General features: G+C 45.4%; 1 protein-coding gene across 3 annotated transcripts in view; it reads left to right on the top strand.

Annotated features, from left to right (window-relative positions):
- Arid1b (AT-rich interaction domain 1B) overlaps positions 1-23,380 on the top strand; it is a 348,435-nt gene that overhangs the window by 30,899 nt on the left and 294,156 nt on the right. For all 3 annotated transcript variants that reach the window (XM_041679956.1, XM_041679957.1, XM_041679958.1), the window contains exon 2: positions 15,325-15,519. In XM_041679956.1, the coding sequence (XP_041535890.1) occupies positions 15,325-15,519 (195 nt within the window). The remainder of the gene's footprint in view (positions 1-15,324; positions 15,520-23,380) is intronic.

Genomic DNA, 23,380 nt, shown 5'->3' on the forward strand with positions numbered 1-23,380 from the left:
ATCTTTTGGAATTTCTGCTCTCAACAGTTTGTGACATGTAGACTCCTGCTAGTGTTAAATGTTTAGTGCCATGTCTCCACCCTCCTGACGTGTGCTGTAGAGTTCTCTGTCTTCCCTGAAGACCCTGACGTTGTATCCAGAAGTCTGAACGGATGTATTTGACTTTGCAAATCCTGTTGTTCAATGGGTCAGTGTGTGTGCCTAGGGTCATGCACTCATGGTGTCTCTCTTTGGAAGCCTTTTGTAGACATCGCTGATACTTAGGGTGTCCTTGTGGGCCACGCCAGTGTCACTGAGCAGCGCTTAAAATGTCAGAGGAGCCATGTGGAGAGGGAGGTCAACAGGACCCTCCTGTCGTGTGCAATGTCACATGACCATGAGTTTGCCATGTTGGCACGCAGCGTGCTAGTGGGCCTGATGTATTGATTTGCTTTCTTCACCAAGCCAGCAAATAAAATATTTGGTTGCAAGGTAATAGAATGGTTTAGTGAGGGGATCTTTGTTTGCAAAGGCATTTTGAGGACATACATGGGATTAACATTCAGTGTGGGAAGGGAGGGTAAAGTTCATTAGGGCTCCTCTTCAGGGCCTATTTGAGAGAGGTCTTGGGGGAGTTGGACTTTGTCCAGATGGTATCATTCCCACTATACTTGGGAAGTTGTTTTACTCCTTTCAGAGTATCTTGGCCTAGTTTGGCCGGCCTGCTTCTGTGGACTGCTGGAGATAAAGGACATGCAAGTGAGTTTGAGGGGCATGAGTGGGGAAGGATCTCCAAGACTTAAGGATTTAAGGGGAAGATGGACATTTTCTTTGAAAATGCAAATTAATGGTAAAGAAAAAAGTGCAGTCTTTGGCTAGATTTATGCTTGAACGGGTGCATTCGAGGTATGGTTATGGTCTCTGTTTTGGGAGAATGACAGTCATCAATTAAAACCCTTTCTACTTGTTCTGTATTTCAGTGGTTAATTTTTACACCAAAATTTTTAAAAATTATTTTTTGTACATATGTGTGTGTAGGTGTGTGCATGTGATGGAGTGTGTGTAGGTCAGAGAGCGAATTTTGGGAGCAAGTTTTGGGGGTGGAACTGGGGTTATGTGCATGTGACCACGTGTGTGTGTGTGTGTGGTCAGAGGGTGACTTTCAGGAGCAGGTTTTGGGGGTTATACTGGGGCTGTGTCCGTGTGTCCGTGTGTGTGTGTCTGTGTTTGTGTATGTGTGTGGTCATAGGGTGGCTTTCAGGAGAAGTTCAGACTTGCACGGCAAGCACTTTTACCCCCTGAGCCTTCTCGCTGATCCCCTAAAATATTTTATGTCCTAATCTCCATTAATTGATTGTGATGACAGGCTTTTAGGTAAAGATTCATCAATTATCAATAGACTATCCAACAGTTATAATAATATAAATTTAGTAATAAAACTGTGTCTCCAACAGATACTCAGGTGTTTTTGACAATGAACGATGCGTGTTTGTGTACGATTGAAAAGGTAGACTTGGCGTCCGGAGGTTAGTTTCTCCATTTCCACAGAATCCATGCAGTGGGTCATGTGATGCCCTCTGCCTTTCTGCTGGCCTAGGGCTTATGTGACTTCTCTGGTTTTCTTTCTTTCTTGCCCTTTCCCCTTATCCATTTTTAAAATAGCAATGCTTCTCATACTGTCAGAATCTCGTGTTGTGACACCCCACTCAGCAGTTATGACAGTAGGGTAATGACAGCAACTGCCTCCTGAGAATCAATCAGGCAATTAATTTTGTAAATGAAATGCTGATTATACAAAGCTTCACATGAGAGGCCCAGTGATTAAAATCAATTTAACAAATTGTTTCAGGTGGGACTTGATTAATAATTTACCATAAATGCTAAGGATATATGCCCAGCATACCCGCTTCTCTCCCTGTCCAGGTTCAGGTAGATGGGTCAGGCTTCACACTCCTCACACTTTGGTTGTATGTGCTACCCTTGCCAACAGTGAAATGGAATACACAGTTATGCTTTTATATTATTATAGTTCATGTTTTCATGTGTTCTGCTTAAAAAATAGTTGGAGGGCTGGAGAGATGGCTCAGCAGTCCAATGGACCTGGGTTCGATTCCCAGCGCCCACATGGTTGCTCACAACTGGCTGTAACTTCAGTCTCAGGATGTCTGTCGCCATCTTCTGGCCTCCAAGGGCACCAGGCTGCGTGTATTATGTAGACATACATGTACACAGAATACCATACATATTAAATTTAAAAAGAAAAGAAAAATGTTGCTCCAGTGACCCCGAGTTCAACTGAGTTCAACAGGTCTTTTATCCGCATGGGCGGCTCAGACTTCTGATGGTAATGTGTGTGGAGCTTCAGAGCGGCAGGTGCTTGCTAGGCATTTTTCATTCTTAATTACAGTAACAGCAATCAGCAGAGCCTTGGAAATGTTTTAAGACTATTGGGAAGAGTGACATTATGGCGGGGAAATAAAACACGCCTGTTTGGAGCCTTATCACTTGAATCCTGGAGAAGCCATGCTTGGAGTAGGAGGCAGCTGTCATACACCAAACATTTGTTGAGAGCCTGTCTTGAGCCAGGCTGTATCTTAGGTTCCATAGTTGTCATTACTTTAAACCTGACACCTTTAGCGAGGCTGTAAGGTATTAAGAGGGCAGGCCCGGAGAGTGGTGGAGGTTAAGTTGTCCTTGGCTTTCCTTTGTAAACCGGCTGACCAGTTGAAGCAGGACACTAGCTGTGTCCCAAGTCTGCCTCTGGGCCAGGCTAGGATGACGAACAAACACTGAAGGCGCCTCGTTCTCTGATGAGAGAGAGGGAGGTAACCAGCGGCAGTAGCTTGGCGTGAACATTTAGTGTCTGTTCAGTGGGAGAGTTGTGACTGGCAGGATCCTGGGAAAGCAGGTGTTGATGCAGTGGCACTTGGCAGGGTTTGGAAAAATTGCCTCGGTTTACAGGGTGGCCAGGGGGATGCTGGGTAAAGGCTTTCTAAGACTTGGAATGGTGGTAGAACTTTCCATGTTAAGGTGAGTCTTGTCTCAGGGTTTCAGATCTTAAGAGAATTGACCAATAAGATTCTGGCCAGGTGAGCAGAAAGGAGAGGCACCATTCACTGTCCATATTCTTCTTAACACACTGCAACGCGGGCCAGGCAGGGTGGAGGAGAGCTCAGAGTGTTGGGACAGCAAGGGCTCATTGCTTCTCTCTAGTCCCTCATCTTGCCTGTGAGGAGTGGGCAGCTGGAGGGGTAGCCCCTGGAGTGTCTGCACTCTGGGTGTATGTCCATCCCTGTGACCTGCTGTGCTAGGCTCTCACACTGATAGGTACTGGTATTGACTTTTCAAACCAGGCAGCTGAAGTTCAGACAGCTGAGTCTGCTTAGTATCTAGGCTGTTTACCCGGTTTGTTCTGCAGCCCTAAGCCTGCAGTCATCCATCCTCAGGATAGGGTTGGAAAGGTAAGCCCTAGTAGGGCCCCTGTTCTTGGCTCAGTCCTCTGTCTACCATGGAAGTCGTGCTCACTGAGTGCCTCCAAGTCCATCCCAGAACCCTCCTTTCCCTCTGTGTCTTCATCCGCACCTTTGGAATCGTCAGCTTTTCAGGCTGTGCTGAGTGTGAAAAATCCCACACTTTTTCCCTATGGCTAGTGCTTATACCTCTGCACATACACAAAAGTAAACATTTATTAAGAGTTAAAGTCTTATAAAAGAATGCCAAGCCTGGGCTGGTGAGGACGCCCTTTTAATTTTAGCAGTCAGATAGCAGAGGCAGGAAGATTGAGCTCAAGACCAGCCTGGTTTCTATAGAGTGTTCTAGGCTAGCCAGGGCTGCATAGTTAGACCCTGTCTAAATAAATAAATAATAAAAGTAATAACTGAAAGTATTGTATTGCGCAACTTTTGTGCAACCGTGTCCCCAACCTTCCTGTACACACTCTGTGTGTGTGTGTGTGTGTGTGTGTGTGTGTGTGTGTTGTCTCCACACACAGTTTTGGGGCACTGTGGGTTTGAATGGCATGTTACCTTGGTTGTCAGCTGTCCTTAGTGCTCCACCACTCTGGTAGAGTGCATTTAAAATTTACCCCAAAATGTAAGGACACTTCCAGAACGAAACCATGCACCTGTTTCAGTTCTAGCACAGCTGACCTTTACCCCCTGCCACCCCTCTTATTCTGTCCGTCCGTCTGTCTGCCCATTCATCCATCCATATGTGTTTGTTTTCTCAGCATTATTGAAGAGGGTTGCAGATACTCTGTCCCTTTGTGTTCCTTGAGAGTGCAGGGCCTAGGAATAGATGTACTCTGGCACGTGCTGGTACAGGAGTGCAGAGATCCTCCCCTGGAGCCGCCCTGATTTTGTCCCCTGTTCTAACAAGCATCTGCCCAGCAGTAGACTTCCCTTCAGGACAGGCTGTCTGGCCTTACATTTGTATTTCTTCTCTTTTCTTTTTAAATTTATTGATGTTTTACTTTATGGACATGAGTGTCTTACTGCATGTATGTCTGTATATCATGTGAGTGCCTTTGGAGGTCAAAAGAGAGCACTAATTCCCCTTGGCCTGGAATTACAGACAGCTGTGAGCTGTTGTGTGGGTGCTGAGAATCAAACCTGGGTCCTCTCCAAGAGCAGTCAATGCTCTTACTACTGAGCCATCTCTCCAGCTCCGTTGTTCTTTTTTAAAATGTAAAATTTGGCTATGTGTTGGTCACGTTAACTTCTTTCCTGAGCATCCATGTTAAATAGGAGTCGGCGTGGTATCTCATTGGCTCTGATAAAGAACACACTGCATGGTGGCATTTCCCTGGAAGCATTTGTGTGTCACCATGGAGTGTGCCTTTTGTCCAGAAGCAGGTATTGGTCGACAATTTTAACTTGTTGGCATTTTTTATACTGCATCTTTGAAGCTGCTAGTTTTAACAACTAAGGATGTAGGACTGGACGCATAGCTCCGTGCTTGCCATCGTGGACAAGACCCAGGTACCCCCCCGCCCCCCCAGCCAGTTCAATAGCTTGAGAGAGAAATTGAGGGCAGTGTTGAGACCACAAGGGAAGTCTAGCGTCTGTCCTCAGGTGAGGTCGAGACATGGCTCTTGAGTAGTCTTTCCTGCTGCCATATGACACTGGCCTTTCAGTTGCTGTCTCAGAGGGAGATGTTATTTCCCTTGGAAAGTTGGGGACAGTGTGACTCAGGGATCTTGAAAACTTCTCCCTCATTTTGTAGCTAGGAGCAGCCAGGAGGGATGGACCCAGGCCTCCCTGACGACAGACTCTTATTGCTCTAGAGATGCCAAACTGGTGTCTGCATGGTGCTAGTTGAGAGGGACTGCCTGCAGCTCATGGGGCTTCAGAGACTCCCGCTGGGACTGTCTTCTGTGCCATGGTGAAGGAGTAAAGGGTTTCCATACCTTTAGATCACTGAAATAATCTTATTTCAGAATTACAGAGCGCTCTAATAATGATGAAACTAAAATTTTATCTGTGTTAGAAGCCAGTTATGTGTGAATATTTGGAATATGCTGTCTCCTCTTCTGAACGAACTTTACACCAAGAGTGGCAGTGTTGGTAGTGTGTGCCTGAGTTTCCTGCAGTGCGTGGAGGCCAGTGTGGCTCTTCAGCTACAGGCGGTGGGGCTGGAATGCGACACTGTCACACACACATTCCTTTTTTGATCTTAATCTGTATTTACATGGCAAGTGCCCCTTGTTATTGTTCTCTCCTTAATAAGAGCCAGCTACTGCGCTCTCTTCAGTGACGAGTCTGAAGAGTGGCGCATGCATGCTGAGGGATGCAGATAGTGGAGAGTGGCGCATGCATGCTGAGGGATGCAGATAGTGGAGAGTGGCGCATGCATGCTGAGGGATGCAGATAGTGGAGAGTGGCGCATGCATGCTGAGGGATGCAGATAGTGGAGAGTGGCGCATGCATGCTGAGGGATGCAGATAGGTGAGAATGGCGCATGCATACTGAGGGATGCAGATAGTGGAGAGTGGTGCATGCCTGCTGAGGGATGCAAATCATGAAGAGTGGTGCATACATGCTCAGGCATGTAAATCGTGGAGAGTGGTCTGCCACTTTAAAAACTTTACAATTTTCTGGGGTGACAGGAGTAACTTGTCTGAGAATAAATAAATGGAAATATGTTTCATTATTATTTTGATATTCCATTTAGACCCAATTTACCCTTTAATAAACTAAACATACACAGACAAACTTTGATTGTTCACAAGATTATTACATTTGATGAACTAAATTTAACAGTGTGGTTTAGTTAGACAACAATTTACTCACTGGATTGATTTATAAGCTGCTGAACTTTGGGGATTAAACTAATAATGCTAAGTTTTTGCCAATTTATAAAAGTCAGACAAAAGCTGGTGGACCAAAATTGGTTTTCTTTCTGCGCTTGCATTATCATTGTGCCACCATGGTAACGGTTGGTTGATTTGTGCCTTGGTTTTCACCCTCACTGTCTGGCCTCTTTGGGAGACCAGGTGGGAGATAATTCATCATGTATGAAGAGTCGCTGGAGACTTGTGACCTGGAATACTAGGACAGGGCTGTCAGAGGCTGTCAAGGCTGTGGCTGCTGCTCAGGGAAACTCCTTAAGGAGAAGACAGTGAAGTTGAGTTCTGTAGAACGTTCTTTTTGGTGGAGGAAGGGCTTGTTGGAAGACCTTGATGGGAAAATAAGTGCAGTTCCAGAGTTCCAGGAGGCCGTTGTGATTGGAGTTGACTGGGGAGGAGCTTTCTGGTAGGTAGGGAGAGAAGGGAGTCGTGATTAGATGAAGTGTTTTCTTTCCAGTCTTACATGTGAGAGGGCCTTGTTGGACACGTTTGGGTAACGATAGTTGAAGCCAGCGTGTGCATGAGCTTTGTCTGAAGTGGCCTGCTGGTCGTTGAAACTCTTACTTTGCTGTTGGAGCCCTGCTGAAAACAGGCCGTGGCACACTGATCGTCTGGGCCTTCCTGGTCCTCTGTGTTCCCTGTGTCAGGCATTGCGCTCCCAGCTGGGCACATGGGCGAGCCAGATAAAACTTCCACCCTTAATCAGTAGTCTGCCAGGGAGACAAGAAGATAAATAAATTATTGGTTGATTGTGCTCTCAGTTCACTGATTTATTAAGACACAGGCAGGGCTCACAGGCAGGTGTCTGACTCTCGGCCCTGTGCCCCTGCCTCTGAGTCTGCTCCTGAGCACTGAACTGTTCACTGCGTATGTGAGAAGATGGAGGGACTAGCAGTGCTGGGCCTTGTGCTCACTCACAGGATGAAGTAAGGACACTGTGGGCATTCCCACTCCAACACAGGGTTCGTGTGAGTCCCTAGGAAATGCCATACAGACCCTCCCTGTGCTTGTCAGCCTTCTCTTGAATATTAGTGATGTGGCTAAAGATATAATAACGCACGTTGATCTCACTGTCGGCTGGTGTCAAGCTAGGAGATGTAGTTGTGTGTTAGAGGTCCTTAAGGATCTAAACAAGCATGTCTTTAGGTTAGGAGCAATGACCAGAAATAAACAGAAAATGAACAGATACACAGACTTGTGCCGCACAGCGTTCCTGTGGTAGATACCCGGGTTGGGGGTGGGGAGGTTCACACACACCAGCAGTGAGGGTCTTTTTCATTGCTGACTCCGTGACCAGGATGACGTGTGGTCATGGGAGAATGTATTGAGATGTCTTGGAAATGAATGCTTGTTGTCATAGATGGTGTCAGGTAAGGTTTTGGATGGGTCTCCAAGAGGGTGGTCCTCTGAACATCTGACTGGAAAACTTGGGACACCAGCCCACCGTCACTTATTTATCTGTTTACTTGTTTACTTTTTGGGACAAGGTCTCACTATGTAGCCCTGGATGGGGGTGGAGTTCAGCACATGTTTTCTCTGTGTAGCTCTGGCTGTCTTGGAACTCTCTCTGTAGACCAGGCTGGCCTCAAATTCTCAGAGATCCACCTGCCTCTGCCTCCTGAGTGCTGGGATTAAAGGTGTGCACCGCCACAACCGGCTACACTGTTGCTTTTCATTGGTAGATTATGGTACATATTTATATATAGTTTTATAATATATTTTATGGATATCAATAATTCTAATAATAATGGTGGAATTTTAAGCTCAGGCTAAAACTTAAAATATAACTGGGAAAAGATTGTGTATCTTTTTTTTTCTGTCCTAACAAACAACAAAAAGACCTTTCAAAAACAAAACTTGCAAGGTCTTGCTGTGTTTACCAATCTGATCTTGAACTCATAATTCTCCTGCTTCAGCCTCCCGTGTGTGTGCTGTCCATGTCCAGCTAGCTTGTTCAGTGACGACATATCTGTGGAAACGCACACCTCTTTATCTGAATTTATGCATCAAGGCACATTTATATCAGTAAAAGTGGCATCAATAAAAATTGCCATCCCATTTTTTTTAAGAGCAGAAGAATTCTCTTCGCATGCCCTTATCATTAGATGTCATTGCATAATTCCACAAATATGTTAGGAGTCCAGAATCAAAACCTAAGAATATAGACGGTGGTTATCTGTCAGAACAGGGCAGGTCATAGTTAGCATTTTTGCCTCCTTCTTCTCATGTTGCTAATGGCATCATGGTCTGAGGTGTCAATAGTTTACCGTCTTGGAATAGCCAGCAGTGAGGCGTTTTCTTCTGCCGTGTCTGATATCCTAGAGATCTACGGTACACCTGCATCATCAGAGAGTGTAGCCGACATCTGTGTATAGAAGAATCTGGTAGAGATAGTTGATTCCAGACTTTTGAAGTTCAGTGTTTTATCAGTCTTAAATGGACTGTGCTGCCCCAGTACAAGTCAAAACACACAGTTATAGGGGCAGGGTGTATGTTTCCAACTTCAGTCTGAGGATCAGATCTGAGCACATAAATGTCTTGCCCCTTGGAGCCTTCTTCCTGTGTCATCTAAATGTGAGTCACTTTTTTTTGCCTTTGTTTCTGTGGTGACTGAGAACCATGGTACTTAGAGGCTTGACAAGGACTGGGGGCTCTTTATGAGCCTGCCATGTGCATGTATGAATTATTGCTGGCTTCATGTGTGTCTGCCATGTGCGTGTAGAATTGTCAAGTGCGATGACGAGTTGTGCTGAGCCTGGGCATTGTCATCAGGACGCACTAGTGAAGTCAGAAATCTTATACAGAAAGTGAGAAAAGGCCATAAAGGGCCCAAATAGCAGCACAGGGCACTGCAGAAGTTGTCACAGGGCAGCCTGGGCATGTTTCCACGCTGCCATAGTAGCAGGTGCTAGTGATGTGCAGGGAGGGGGCCAAGAGTGAGCCCCACCTGTCCCACGAGTTTCTGCCCTGGGCCAGGGGATGCCAGGAGAGAGCCCAGCTCTGTCCTGTGGGTCTCAGCCTAACTTCCCATGGCACTGGAATTATCACTGTTGGAGCTGTATATAGAGCCACTGCCATCAGGGCACTGGAAGCACTGAGCTATTAAAGCTGTATAGAGCCATTATCACGGAAAAGCCCGAGAAGATTGCTTTAATAGGTGACAGCTATTCACAGGTCCCAGAGGCCTCCTGGTCATCAGCATCAGTTTTCATAGAACCATAACTTGTGTGCATCACAGTGAAGAACTTTTCCTATTTTGTGCGTCTTCCATCTTCCCACTTTCACACATCCCACTGTGCTGGCATAGTAAGGCTTGCGCATAGCTTTTGTGATTGTGGTTTAGTTTGATTGGTTCCATTTTTCTTTGAACTTTTAGGTTGCAGGATGACAGGCACTTGGTAGCTCTTACTAGTTCTGTGTGCGTGTGTGCTTGCACCTGTGCATACACATCGTAGAGCATAGAGGCCAGTGGACAGCTTGCACATATAGTCTGTGCATACACGTCGTAGAGCATAGAGGCCAGTGGACAGCTTGCACATATAGTCTGTGCATACACGTCGTAGAGCATAGAGGCCAGTGGACAGCTTGCACATATAGTCTGTGCATACACGTCGTAGAGCATAGAGGCCAGTGGACAGCTTGCACATATAGTCTGTGCATACACGTCGTAGAGCATAGAGGCCAGTGGACAGCTTGCACATATAGTCTGTGCATACACGTCGTAGAGCTTAGAGGCCAGTGGACAGCTTGCACATATAGTCTGTGCATACACGTCGTAGAGCATAGAGGCCAGTGGACAGCTTGCAGATATAGTCTGCTTTGTCGTTGGGCCCCTAGCTCAGCAATAATGACATGGAGACTTACTATTATGAAAGCTTGGCCTTTAGCTTGGACTTTCCCCCAACTAGCTCTTATAATTTAATTTGTTTTTATTAATCTGGTTTCTGCCATGTAGTTTACCTCTCCTCTGTACTGTATGTCCAACTTCTTTAGTGTCTCCCTGCCACAGTAAATTTATCCCCATTTCCTCTCTCTCCCCGGAAGTCCCACCTATTCTCTCCTGCTTAGTTATTGGCCATTCAGCTCTTTATTAAACCAGTCAGAAGGCACCTTGGCAAAGACACATCTTCATAGTGTACAAAAAGATATCCCATAGCAGCAGAAGTCGGTTGCCTCCTTCTATTATGGGGATCCTAGGGGTCCCACTCAGGTTGTTGATAAGAACTTCACCCGCTAGCTCTCTTGCTAGCGTCCATTTATACTTTTTATACCTGTTTGTTCATATACTTATTCATACTGGGCTTGGTTACTTTTGTCAGCTCTGTAGGTGATTGGAATATTACCAGCAGGAGACTACTTCCCATCAGTGAGAAGAGAGAGGCCTTTCCTTTCTGTGAGCTCTTGTAGTAGCTGGATGTGCAAACAGTTGTGGGTTGACCTGTGATGGTTCTTTCTGGGGTTTTTGCAAATATCTTTATCCAATTTGTGGTTTAGGGAACTGGGCTAAGAAAATCATAGCAAAACCTTTAGTAAATTAGGCCCTTAATTTGATATTCAGGGATAAAGTTACATTACATAGGTATCTTTACTATAAATATGTACTAGGCATATTCTGATAAGGTGACTCTGAATGGCGCTCTAAATTACGCTAGAGATACACGAGCTGCTATCTTTCGGCTTGGGCAATTTACAAAAGGGAATTCCCAGGTCAGCTTTCGGAAGCCAGAATATAGCTGAACTGGTTACCAGTGTGCTTAGAGTCTGGACACCATGCTTTAAAACTCTGCCGTACTCGTCCTCAGGCCGTTCTTCCCGGGATGGGACAACAGAGCCTGTTGGAAGACATTAGGCCCCCAAGAGAGACCAGGCAAATCAAGTGTGTGTGTCCTGGAGGGAGAGGGGGAAGAGCACGGCAAGTACTAAAATCCAGTCCGGCAATGGATGTCTTGTGGGGTTGACACTCAGGTGAAGCATTGTGGGATACTGCCTGGAAAGGAAAACCCCACCCAGTGAGGTGCTTGAGGACCGATGACTGTGGATGGTGCCTGGAACAGCATACCTTCTGTGTGAGAAATGAAGATGGTCATACTCTAAGAGTATTCCAACAGGACGAACGATAACAAACAAAATTATTTAAGGGTCTATGTACACACGAGGCCTAACCTAGCCTTTAGCTTTTCAGGAAAAGTTTTGGTTTTGATTGAAGTTCTCGTAGTGAGGAGCTGAGATCCTTCTCTGCATGTTTTAATGTTCACATCAGCAGGTTCACAGGGGATGAATGCCTAATAATAGGATGTAAGGAGAGAAGGATAGAATTAGATAATATGTGTTATGTGAGTAGGTACCCGCTTCGTAGTCCCGTGAGCGAGCCATGCCTTGGAGGCGGAGAGGAGCTGCATTCACGTCCTTGATTTTCAGGAGTCTCGGGGTTAAGCTAACATTTTTGACTTGAGTGCAAATTAGCTGAATCTTGAATTGGACTGAGTTGCTGAGACAGATATTATGAAACAGTTTCGTCGCGGGTAAGGCAAGCGCTGCGCTGTGGTAGTGCCCGGTGCAGGCATCTGCACTTCCTACAGAGTTAGACCTTGTGCGTTCCTTACGCAGTTTAGGTTGGGCGTTGTGTAGAGTGAGGAGAGTAGAAGCCCCGTGTTCTTGCTGCCTGAGTGATGCCCACACAGGGCTGCTGCAGAGCCGTGCTGATAGCTCTCTGACCTGATTGGGAATGTGTGCAGCCTCTCTGTGGGCCGCTGTTCCCTCGCTGGTTTTGAAATTACCGGCTCAACCTTGATTTTTCACACTGCCAAAGAAAATCTTGCTTTATCGTTGGAAAGAAAATCTGGAGAAAAATTACACCCTGCTTTCACAAGCATACACTGTAATGTAAATATTCAGAGGAAATGCTTAGTTCTAGATTTTGCTGTTGCCACAGGCATGCTAGCATGTGTGTCTGCGAGGCAGGCCAGGGCTATGGAAGAGGAGTGTACTGATTGAATGAAACCATATGCTCTTGTTCATTTCCAGTTATTTTAGGTTCAGTGTTCTTGGTTGGTGAAAGTAATAGACTTTAAATCCCCAAACTTGTGAATTTTCTTAGGTGGTATGACCCCATTTCCTCTGTGCTCCACACAGTGTCTGTCCATGTAGGATCTGCACCCACAGAGCTGTCCCTGGGGGGTGGGGAGGGGGCCTCTAGGTGAGGCCAGGTGTTTCCCATAGTTCCTTTCTTTTCTCGTACCACTGAGGCAATGTGTCAGCTGCTTGCATCCCTGATCCCTGTATCCCTGCATCCAGGCATCCCTGATCCCTGTATCCCTGCATTCCTGCACCCCTGATTCTTACATCCCTGATCCCTGCACCTCTGCATCCCTGTATCCCTGCATCCAGGCATCCCTGATCTCTGTATCCCTGCATCCAGGCATCCCTGATCTCTATCCCTGCATCCCCATATCCCTACATGTACTAGGATCATGATCCCCTCCCCCATCTTCTCCACCATCGTCATGGCTGCTCATTCCTGTTCCCCTGCGAGTGTGGAGTGCACATCCTTACTGCTAAAATCATCACAGCCTGAGCACACAGCTGTCATCAAGTCACAAAAACAATCCCTCCCCAGATGACTTCCCCTGGGTCATTTTGCTCCCAGGAGAAATGACCACCTGCAGTCTTGTGGTGGGACATGGAGGGAGGGGAAACTGGCCATTCTCTCCTTCCTCAGCTGTGGGTTGTGGGGCTCACTGCTTGCTGCTCATCTTTCTCTTTCCCCTTCACCCTTGCGCCTCAGCTCAGCTGGCCACACTGTCTCTGCAGAGCTCAGCAGGTACCTGCTCTAGCCAATGTTCCTCCAGGCCTTCACCTTTACTGTGTGGCCTGCTGGGCTCAGGTGGCAGGCCTGCTTTGTCGCTCCATGAGATTGCCTTCTCTTCGGTGACAACATGCTCTCTGCAATTCTAACTGCTGTTTCAGACACTTGGTTTCTTTGTGGTCCATGCCCCTCCCCCCCCCCCCTTTGCCAAAATAGTATTGCTCTCAATTTATTTTTTCACCCATCATCCTCTCTGTTCCTCTTTTCCCTCCCATATTGCCTTTCAAAACAGGGTCTTGTTAATGTAGTCTCAAACGATGCCCAACTGCCCTTACATTCCTGATCCTGTGCCTCATTGGCCATTCTCCCTGGATAAAGTGAATGGGCTTTACTTGCTAACTCACCCTGTGCTTATTGAACATGTACTTTGTGCCCCTGGAAGCATCACCTTTCGTGCCAACATCACTGTTGGTGCCCAGTCTTTCCTCCATTGCATATTCCTTCCTTATTCTGTGTCTTACCACCCACCTTCCATCACTTCATAGACTCCGAGTCTTGTGTGTGTGTGTGTCTGAAGTCTCATCACTGCTGCCTGTCCATCACTTCGTAGATTCTGAGTCGTCGTCGTGTGTGTGTGTGTGTGTGTGTGTGTGTGTGGTGTGTCTGAAGTCTCATCACTGCTGCCTGTCCATCACTTCGTAGATTCTGAGTCGTCATGTGTGTGTGTGTGTGTGTGTGTGTCTGAAGTCTCATCACTGCTGCCTGTCCATCACTTCGTAGATTCTGAGTCGTCGTGTGTGTGTGTGTGTGTGTGTGTGTGTGTGTGTGTATGTGTCTGAAGTCTCATCACTGTTGCCTGTCCATCACTTCGTAGATTCTGAGTCGTCGTGTGTGTGTGTGTGTGTGTGTGTGTGAAGTCTCATCACTGCTGCCTGTCCATCACTTCGTAGATTCTGAGTCGTCGTGTGTGTGTGTGTGTGTGTGTGTGTGTCTGAAGTCTCATCACTGCTGCCTGTCCATCACTTCGTAGATTCTGAGTCTTCGTGTGTGTGTGTGTATGTGTGTGTGTGTATGTGTCTGAAGTCTCATCACTGCTGCCTGTCTATCACAGGACCTCTATCTCACCTGCCCAGTATGGCAGCTGGCCCGGCTTTTAGCCACTTCCTGAGAGGACAGTCCTGACAGGTGGCTCTGGTGACAGCCTTCTATAAAAGCACCCAGAGGGTCATGGGAAGAGGCAGCCTGAGATGACCTGTCAGGCTTTGGCTCACGCTCTGGCCTCGGCCTTGTGCAGCAAATCTTCAGTGTCCTGCATCACACATACCAGTAGCTTCCTTATCCTCCTCAGACACAGCAGGCAGCTTCGCTTCTGAAGTTGGAGTTCTGTTTGCACTTCCCCCCTGAGCCTGGCTCCCCAGTTAGTCCGCAGCTCTTCCTGAGAGTGCTCACCAGCTTGTGTGGGAGCCTGGCACACAGTAGGTTTGGGGAGAAGGATCTGCTTGAGAGTGCTGTGGGCTGGGTGGCCTCAGGCGATGTCTTCCCTTGCAGCCCTGCTTCTCTGATAGCCCAGGTTGGGAAGGCCCTGTTTGACTTCTGCTCCTGCTTCTCTGGCCTTGGCCCTGAGGCCCAAGGACTGACTCACCAGACCAAAAATAAATTCAGAGTTAGCTTTGAACTAGTGTTTTTGCTAAGGTGTTTACTAGCTTGTGATTCCCAGTCTGGGGCTATTGCTACACACTCATTATCTCTGGAAATGTTTATCTGAAAACATTTTGCATTATCTAAAATTCTTCTTTTTACTTCAGCGAATACTTGGGCACTAGGCTCCCTCAGGCTCTGTAGATTTCAGGTCTAAAATGTCGTCGCTATGATACTTTAAATCAAAAGTGCTGCCAGTCAGTCATCTTTATCCTTCTTAGTAATCACATTATCTGTGCTTTTTAGGATTCTAGGTGCTTAGATGTATAATTTCTCTCTGTATAATTGATTCTAGATCTTCTTTATTTTAAAATCCTTTCTGAAAGTTAGTTTAAGAAAATGTCTCTTTCCTTTAATGTTCTAGATTAGTATTTTTTGGAGTTGTGGTCTTTAATCTCAAGATTTAGATGGTTGTGTTTTATGTATGTATTAAGATTCAGAGTTTGCATTTGTTCTAAGTAATAGCTAATAAACTCTCTTCTTTATTTCCTCACAGGGCAGTCCAATGGATCCAATGGTGATGAAGAGGCCTCAGTTGTATGGGATGGGTACTCACCCCCATTCCCAGCCACAGCAGAGCAGTCCATACCCAGGAGGCTCCTATGGTCCCCCAGGCGCACAGCGGTATCCCCTCAGCATGCAGGGCCGGGCTCCAGGGGCCCTGGGAGGCATGCAGTACCCACAGCAGCAGGTTGGTACCAGCTTCTCTCTTCCTTCACCTGTTGTAGTGATAGCTTTTTTTATTTTCTTTTTGATTTCTGTGTTACTAGTATTGAGAGAATTTGGGGGTGTTCTGTGTTATCCCCTTCTTCCTTTGTTGAAGACGGAAAGTTGAACTTGCAATGCAATTGACCATTTTCAGTGTGTTTTTTCTTTTACAAAATGGAAATTGTTCTTGCAACAAAGAAGACAAAGTTCCTGCTTGGTAGACTGTGGTCTTGCTCCTCTCGGTGACCTTGACTTCCGCACATTTCTGAGGCTAACTCCTCAGATGCGGGGCTGTGAGTTAGTCTGATCGTGTTAGCCCAGGCTGTCCTCAAGCTTGGTCTCCCAATGGTGGGATTACAGATGTTGCCACCAGCCTGGGCTAGCATCAGCGTAAGTTTCCCGAAAGTTTCTTCTCTTAGACTATTTCTGTGGTGTGTCTAGAAAAGGCTTCTGATATCATTTGTGAATTTGGTTAGGTGTCTTGGATAGGAGAAGCCGTTCTTTTTCTTAAACAAAAGTCCCCATCTTTCTCTCCCTTTCAGAATCAAGTGTCGTTAACCATACATGGCTGCTCAGCTAGCGACATCAGCTCACGGTCCCAGGGCCTTAGAGTTTGCTTGTTCAGCCGGCCTGAGGAGACACAGGCCTTGCAAAGGACACAATTAGATTCAGGCTTGTCAGGGTGCTTAGTGACCGGGAGCGCCAGAAAGGCTGTGCCTGGCAGTGGGGGAAATGATTTTACTGCCTCTGAACTGGGGCGGTCCTGTAATGCTGCCTCTTAAGCCCTGGTAGCCATTAACAGACCTTCCTCCCAGGAGTTTCTTCTTCGCATTCGCCGAAACTCTTCGGTGAGGAAACAAGTCGGCCAGAGCTTGTTCTCTAGAAAGTGGATGTGAAGAGCCGTCGACTACGTTTTATGTGATGTTGAGCTGCACACTGCTTGCCCCTGAGGCCCTGTTCTGTAGCTGAGTGTTGTCTGTCCTCATCTTGCAGGTAAAGGAAAGATGGAATTAGGTCAGCCCTTCAGTCCTAGTGTGGTTCCTTACATTGCACATAGCTCCACACTGTCAAAGAACAACTCTGAGTGCAGGAATCAGCTTGCTTTCTGTTACCCCAGGTTACCCTTTGCCTCTTGTTACCCCAGGTTACCCTTTCTTCTGCCAGGCTTTACTTTCTCCAGAGTTGACGCTTCTGATTGTGGGGGTGGGGTGGGGGGATAATTGATAGATAAGAAAGTGACTCTCGGCTGCCAACCCCAACCAAGAACCTTTGTGTTATTAGAGTCTACTTCCTCTCTGTGAAGGAAGGAGCCCTGTGCAGCAGGAAGCTGAAGGCCTCGTGGCACTTGCAGTCCATCTGCTGGGTGAACAGTTCTGTCTGCTGCGGAAGGAGAGAGGCAGAGAGGCAGTGAAAGCAGGGGCTGAAGCCTTGGGATGTTAGCGCTCTTGGTTCCCAGCCCATTTCCTTGACGCCAGGTTGGGAAGGCATTCCTGGGGGAGCTGCAGACTCGTCTCTCTTCTGAGTTCAAGTCTTGCTAGTTTTAGACATTGGCCTAGTTTGTTGAGCCAGAGTGAGAGCCAAATACAGAAGTCTGTGAAGAATGGTTACCAAGGAAATCTCTTTACATTATTCTCTTCCTCCAGTGTGTGGGGTAAAAGTAGGTCCGCACTGAAGTACAGTCTCAGTTTTCTTACCTTTTTGGTTTTATGTAACCCCATGATCTGTACATGCCTTTGAAATCTGGTAACTCTTCGATTTACTTGAACAAATTGCTGCTTATCCATCAAGTATTGTAGCAAATGCTTTCTGTGTGATATTTATTTATTCATTAATTCATTCATTCCTTCTTCCCTTTATTTATTTTTTTGACTTTTTGAGAAAGGATTTCTCTGTGTAGCCTTGGCTGTCCTGGAACTAGCTCTGTAGACCAGCTGGTCTTGAACTCACAGAGATCCACCTGCTTCTGCCTCCTGAGTGCTGGGATTAAAGTTGTTTGCCACCACTGCCTGACTTGTGTGATTTTTTTAAAAAAACATTACTAATTAGTATAAGTCACAGCATGTGTGCGGAGGTCAAAGGACAGAAGGAGTTGCTTCTGTCTTTCCACCACGTGGGGTGGGGCCCAGCAGTTGAACTCAGTTCAGGCTTTTGGCAAGCATCCTTGCCCCTTGAATCATCTCTCCTGCCCTCAGCACACTTTTAATTGAAATTTTAGTTTGGGTGTTTTCTGCTAACCAAAAAGGAATGTCCAATTCAGGTGCTCGGATCTTTTTGATAATGAAGATAGTAAGTTAGGTGAGACAGCGAATAGCCCCGCTGTGGAAGATCTCAAGCTTTCATAACAAGTTAATCATGATTAGGGCTCTGTCTGCCAAATTTCACCCCCTCGCTCATTTATAAGACTGCTTTCCCTCATTTTGAAATTTCAGAAAATAACTGGGGATAGATTTCTGTTTGAATGTTTGTTAACATTGTAAAGGAGACATAGCTTCAGATACTGATTCCCCCTTCTTCCCCCCAGTGCTGGGGATTGAACTCAGGGCTTCACAGATGCTTGCAGCACTCACTTAACTGAGTCACACCCTCCCTCGGTTCATAAGGCATTTGTAATACCAAATCCAGAGAACAGTTCTTAATAGTTCGAAACGGAGTAATTAGTAGTGGTTTTGAGAAATAGCTGGTAGTTCATGTGCACACACACTATGTGTCACTGTACTGGGCTTTGGTCTTTTTTTTCCCCCTCTGAGATCTAGAAATTATAAACGTATACGCAGTAAGGTTCAGGCACTAGCTGCTATGCTGGTCCTATCGTCTTTTCTTAGGATCAGTGTAATCGGCTCAGCATTGTGATGGAGCATAAGTACAGGACTAATGTTCTTCAGAGAAAAGGTTGGAAGATAATTATGACGTTGAGTGTTCATTGAGTGGACATCGCCACCTAGGCATGGCTTTGCTTTGGCTGCCGTCCAGTTTCCTGTGTTTGGTTTGTGAACCTCTAATGAGCTGCATCCAGTTCATTTAGCATTGCTCATGTATTTCTGCAGAGGATTAAAATGCAGGAATTCAGCTTTGTAAATTGAGTTGCCCACTTACCAGCTGAGTGGTAAGTTGCCTTTGGCTCAGGGGTCACAGTTTGATTCTTGGCTGGCGTTCTGCTCCTGTGATAGGAATTTTAAATGTGTGTCCCACTAGAACTGTAGTGCTCGGATGGGATTTCACATCCACAGCGTCTCTGCTTGTTTTGTGTCTCTCAGTGGGAGGGAGTGGCCACCGAGCGTTTGATACTAGCATTAAACATGATGGTCTTGATTTGTGTCATGGTAGTTTTAGATTTGAAATGTATCCATGACTGGCTTATTGAAGCATGGTGTGATAATAGCGTGCTACTTTAGTCTTTATGAACTGGAACTGAATTTGTGGTCTTCAGTCCTTGCTCTCCCACGTCACCAGGCAGATGTATGCCCAAACAGGTCAGCTTTGCACAGCCCTAAAAGCTCGTCTGTTTGTGTTTTTATTGAGTTGAAGGGGAATGAATTTTCTCTGCTCTGTGGAGAACGTTCTGCCTCCAGGCTCCTGGAGCAGACCTGGTGATTAGCAGAAGCATACTGTTGACTTCCTCTAGTACAGAGCCACACAAAGGTGTGGCTTGCCACACGTTGACTGGGTTTTCAGTTTGCTTTTTTGCCTATAGAAGCAGCAAGGGCGTTCTTGGCTGGATCAGGGGTATGCATGCGCAAAGCTTGGCTTCGTTCTTTTGGCTTCTTTGCTCATTAACGTAGTCTTTACCTGCTCACCCTGGAGAGTTTTATACAAAATAAGTAGCAGTAAAAGATCGTAGACCAGAGAAGCTGCTGTTCATTTGTGTGCGTAGATTTCAGATACCTTCAGAGGCTCTCTCCCAGGTTTGGGAGCCAATGGGTTAGTATCCTTACCATGCTGCCATTCGGGAGCAGGAGGCCTGGTCATTATACAGCTGGGGAAATGGAAGGAATTAGAGATCCCTGTTTTTAGCTTAGTCCCTCCCTCCCTCCTTCCTTTTTCTTAGACAGTGTCTTTCTCTCAAACAGGTGAGCCAGGCTGGAACCCAGTGATTCCCCTCTCTGTCTCCCCAGTGCTCTGATTAAAGCCTGTGCCATCTCACTCCGCATGTGAGTGTTTTTATGAGAAAACCCAACTTTCTTTAGTTTTTACAAAGTGTTGTTTTTTGAAGACCTTTACATTTACAGTAAAGCATGATCATTGCTTTGAAAGTGGCCAAATTCAGTAGAAGTTAGTAATTTCGTTAGGATGTTGTACCGGAGCATACCAGTTTATACTGAGATGGAAACTAAGTTAAGAGCAGATTCCTTTGAGGATGACTTCAGATGAAGCGGACGTTCTAGTCTGTGTTTGTTTACCATCTCTGCTATCTGGCCGGATCTCCTCCACTGCGCGTTCCGAGTAAGATGTTTATTTCGGAACAGAAGCATTTCTCTCTGGGGCCATCTTCGCAGCCAGATCGCATCTCGGAGTGCACATGCTTATTTTGGCAGTAGATGTTTCTAAAAAGGAGACAAATATTGCAATTGTTGGGTGAAAATGAATCTTTTCTTTGTGACTATTCAGGCAGCTGAGCAGTTTCCAGGATTCTTACCTCTGTTACTATGTTTTTGGTGTAGTGTAGAATTTTTTTTTTTTTACATTTACTTGAAAGTCATATTTTGATAGAATTTGAACAGTTACTGTGAAAGGGAGGCTTCATGGAGCAAAGACTGTGTCAGACAACATTCCCGTAGGGCTTTTTGTTGTTGTTGTATTTTGATGTGAAATACTTGTTACTGGTTCTCTCCCTGCATCCTGAGTGTGAAAAGGCATGGTTTTAGTCTCGTCTAAGAACGCTCAGGTCTCCTTCTTTTGAGGAGTGTGATTGGATGAAGGAGGAAGCTTGACGTGGGGCAATGAGGAGTAGGTGCCCGGTGTGTTTACACTTAGACTCTTGGAGTTTTGGGTGACTTCACAGGCGCCTACAGACATCCCTGCATGCATGCTCACACACTTGCTTATGGAACATTTGTGGGGCAGTGGCATTTTCACGTAATGTATCCCATATGCTAAATATATTTTCTGTTATATACATACATACATGTAAACCCTTAACTAAATAAGATGAAGGCAGGTGTTTTGCTGTTACAGCTATAAAATGCTGTGGGATTTATTGGCTGTGTGATCCATAGCATTTTTGTTGGTTGTCCTGTGTGCCCAGAGACTGGAGGCAAGCAGCTTTGCTTTGTACCTGAGATGCTCGCATTTCTCAGCTGTTGAACATTTGTATAAATAATGGCCTTTCATTGACTATGTCTGTCTGGCTGCTTCAGGTCTTTCTCAGTGACATGCATGTATTTACAGTTTGTCAACAAGACTCTTACAGATCACACACCTGCGTCCATGAGGATAGATAGCAGACGCCACCAGGATTGGTGCTCGAGTTCCTTGTTGATGGAGTTTCTTACCAAGAAAATATTTCTGAGAGAATTTGTAGATAGAGTAAATGTAAATTTCTGGAACACTAGCGTCTTACATTGTAGTTAGATTGAAACACCTTTGAAGCAGTGTGACATTGTCACTAAACTGGTATTAGAAGAGCACGCTGTGAGCTCCGTGCAGACCTTCAAATCTTTACCTTTTTATACAAGTAAGACAGGATGAGATGATTCTTGGAGTTTTTTCCTCCCGAGACAGGGCTTCTCTGTAGCTTTGGAGCCTGTACTGAAACTCCAGGCTGGCCTCAAACTCACAGAGATCGCCTGCTTTTGCCTCCTGAGTGCTGGGATTAAAGGCGTGAGGCACCATCGCCCAGCTATTGGAAATTTAATGAGAAATGTGAGCTGCTTTCATCTTTGGTTTGGAAAGCCACATTGGCATTTGTTTTTCATGGAGCATTTATATTGTTCTAGAGGCAGAATAGCCTCTGTCCTCCAGTGTTTATACTATCTTCTTTCATATATGATTTCTCCTGTGGAATGCACATATAGAGACTCCAACCCCAAATACCTGTCAAATTTTCTGTTATAGTTTTGTTTTATTTTTTTTAATTCTTTTTTTCTGGTGTAAGTGCAAGCTTTTTAATGATTTATTTTTATTTTATGTGCATTGGTGTTTTGCCTGCATATATGTCTGTGTGAGGGTGTCAGATCTCCTGGAGTAGTATCAGGTAGTTGTGAGTAGCCACGTGCGTGCTAGGAATTGAACTTAGGTCCTCAAGAGTTAAGTTCTGAACTACTGAACTGTGTCTCTAGCCCCGTAGTTTTACTTTTAATGTATGAAAATCATAAGTGATTATTTCAAATGGTTTTAGAATCACTTTAATATGTTTTAAATAAATTTCTCACTTGTCACTCAAAAAACAGTAATATATTTATGTAAAAATTTTAGCACTAAGGCTAACAGTTGTTGTCAATGAAATCAGTCAACCATATTTGTCCACTGTTCTCTGAAAAATAAAACAACAAAAACCCCACAAGATAAACTAAAAGAGAGCAAGTGTCATATTAGTTTGGGTGTTTCTCCGACTCTTCAGAGGTTGGGATCTCTGAAGTCAATTTGGTGCCCTGAGGACTGACTGCTGGAGATGCCTGTGCTTATGTCCTATGACCGCAGTGGCCCAGCCATGAGCATTAGAGCACTTTTGATAGCAATAAGTCAGAAAGTCACCCCACCCTAAAGGACTGGAATTGACCCAGAAACCATAACTGGGACAACATAGTCTTTGCCAATTAATTAACCTGTTTGTGATGATGGAAAGCCCTGGATCCCACCCCACTGTGCTTATCTCTATAATTAAGGGGGTTGACTACCAGATTTCCTGGCCTGGCTTTTACCTTTGAAGTACCAGTGAGCGAATGACCTTTGACTTCGGTATAAGATTTTAGTCTGGTCACTTAACGATCTTGAATGGGCTGACGGCTTGACAAATTGTACAGACAAAACTACTACCCGCAATGTCAAAAGTTCTTTCTAAGACCAAAGGAGTCTCAGTGGAATTGTTGGGATGAATGCAGTGTGATCGTTTAAACTTTTTACCTGTGGAGTTATTCTTGGGCAACGTGTTTTCTGAATACCTGTCATGTGTAGACGCGTGGTCTATTAACGTGGCAGACTGTCAGGCTAACACGCTTTACTCAGAGTTGCAAAAGAGGCAAGGAGAAGCTCTCAGTTTGTCAGTGGTCAGAAAAGAAGCCCGGGCAGCAAAACACTAAGGTAAATTGTGTAAATGAAGCCTGATTATTTTGAACCATCACTTTCATTCCTTTTACCCCTAACAGGGACTGTATGGCTTGCTTTATATTTTAAAATGGGTCTTCTCTAAAGGTTAAAAAGAAAGTTTTTATTTTTATATTCCTAGCTAGTTGCATTCTTAATGGAAGTTTGATTATTTTATATGTAATTGCAGATATTTGCTCTTACAGTCTTGAAAAATAAAATTGAAAAATAATTCTGTGCTTGTGAGTAAAATTAAAGAAAGTGCTGCTACTCTGTGTGTGGCTGGTGGGGGGCAGGGCCTGGGAGAGAGAAGTCATTGGGATACCTCCCTAGAGCCAGGGAGTCCTGTATAATCCAAGCTTCTTTGGGCCTTGAGAGGAACCTACCCTTCTGGAGGTATTAGAGATCTCTGGAAGTTTGAGAGCTCAGATCTGTATGTGGGAATTGCATATAAACATATCTCAGAGACATCTCTTACCTACTTGCAATAGTTCCACACTGAATTTGGGTTACTAGATAATATAAGAAAGTGGAAATTACCTAGTTTCCCAGTTTCTATGGGGAAGTATGTAGAAACAGATTGTAGTCCACAGAATGAGCCAAAT

Source organism: Microtus oregoni, unplaced genomic scaffold (assembly GCF_018167655.1).
Source record: "Microtus oregoni isolate MIOR12 unplaced genomic scaffold, Mior012 000033F_ref0000390, whole genome shotgun sequence".
NCBI classification, from domain to species: Eukaryota; Metazoa; Chordata; class Mammalia; order Rodentia; family Cricetidae; genus Microtus; species Microtus oregoni.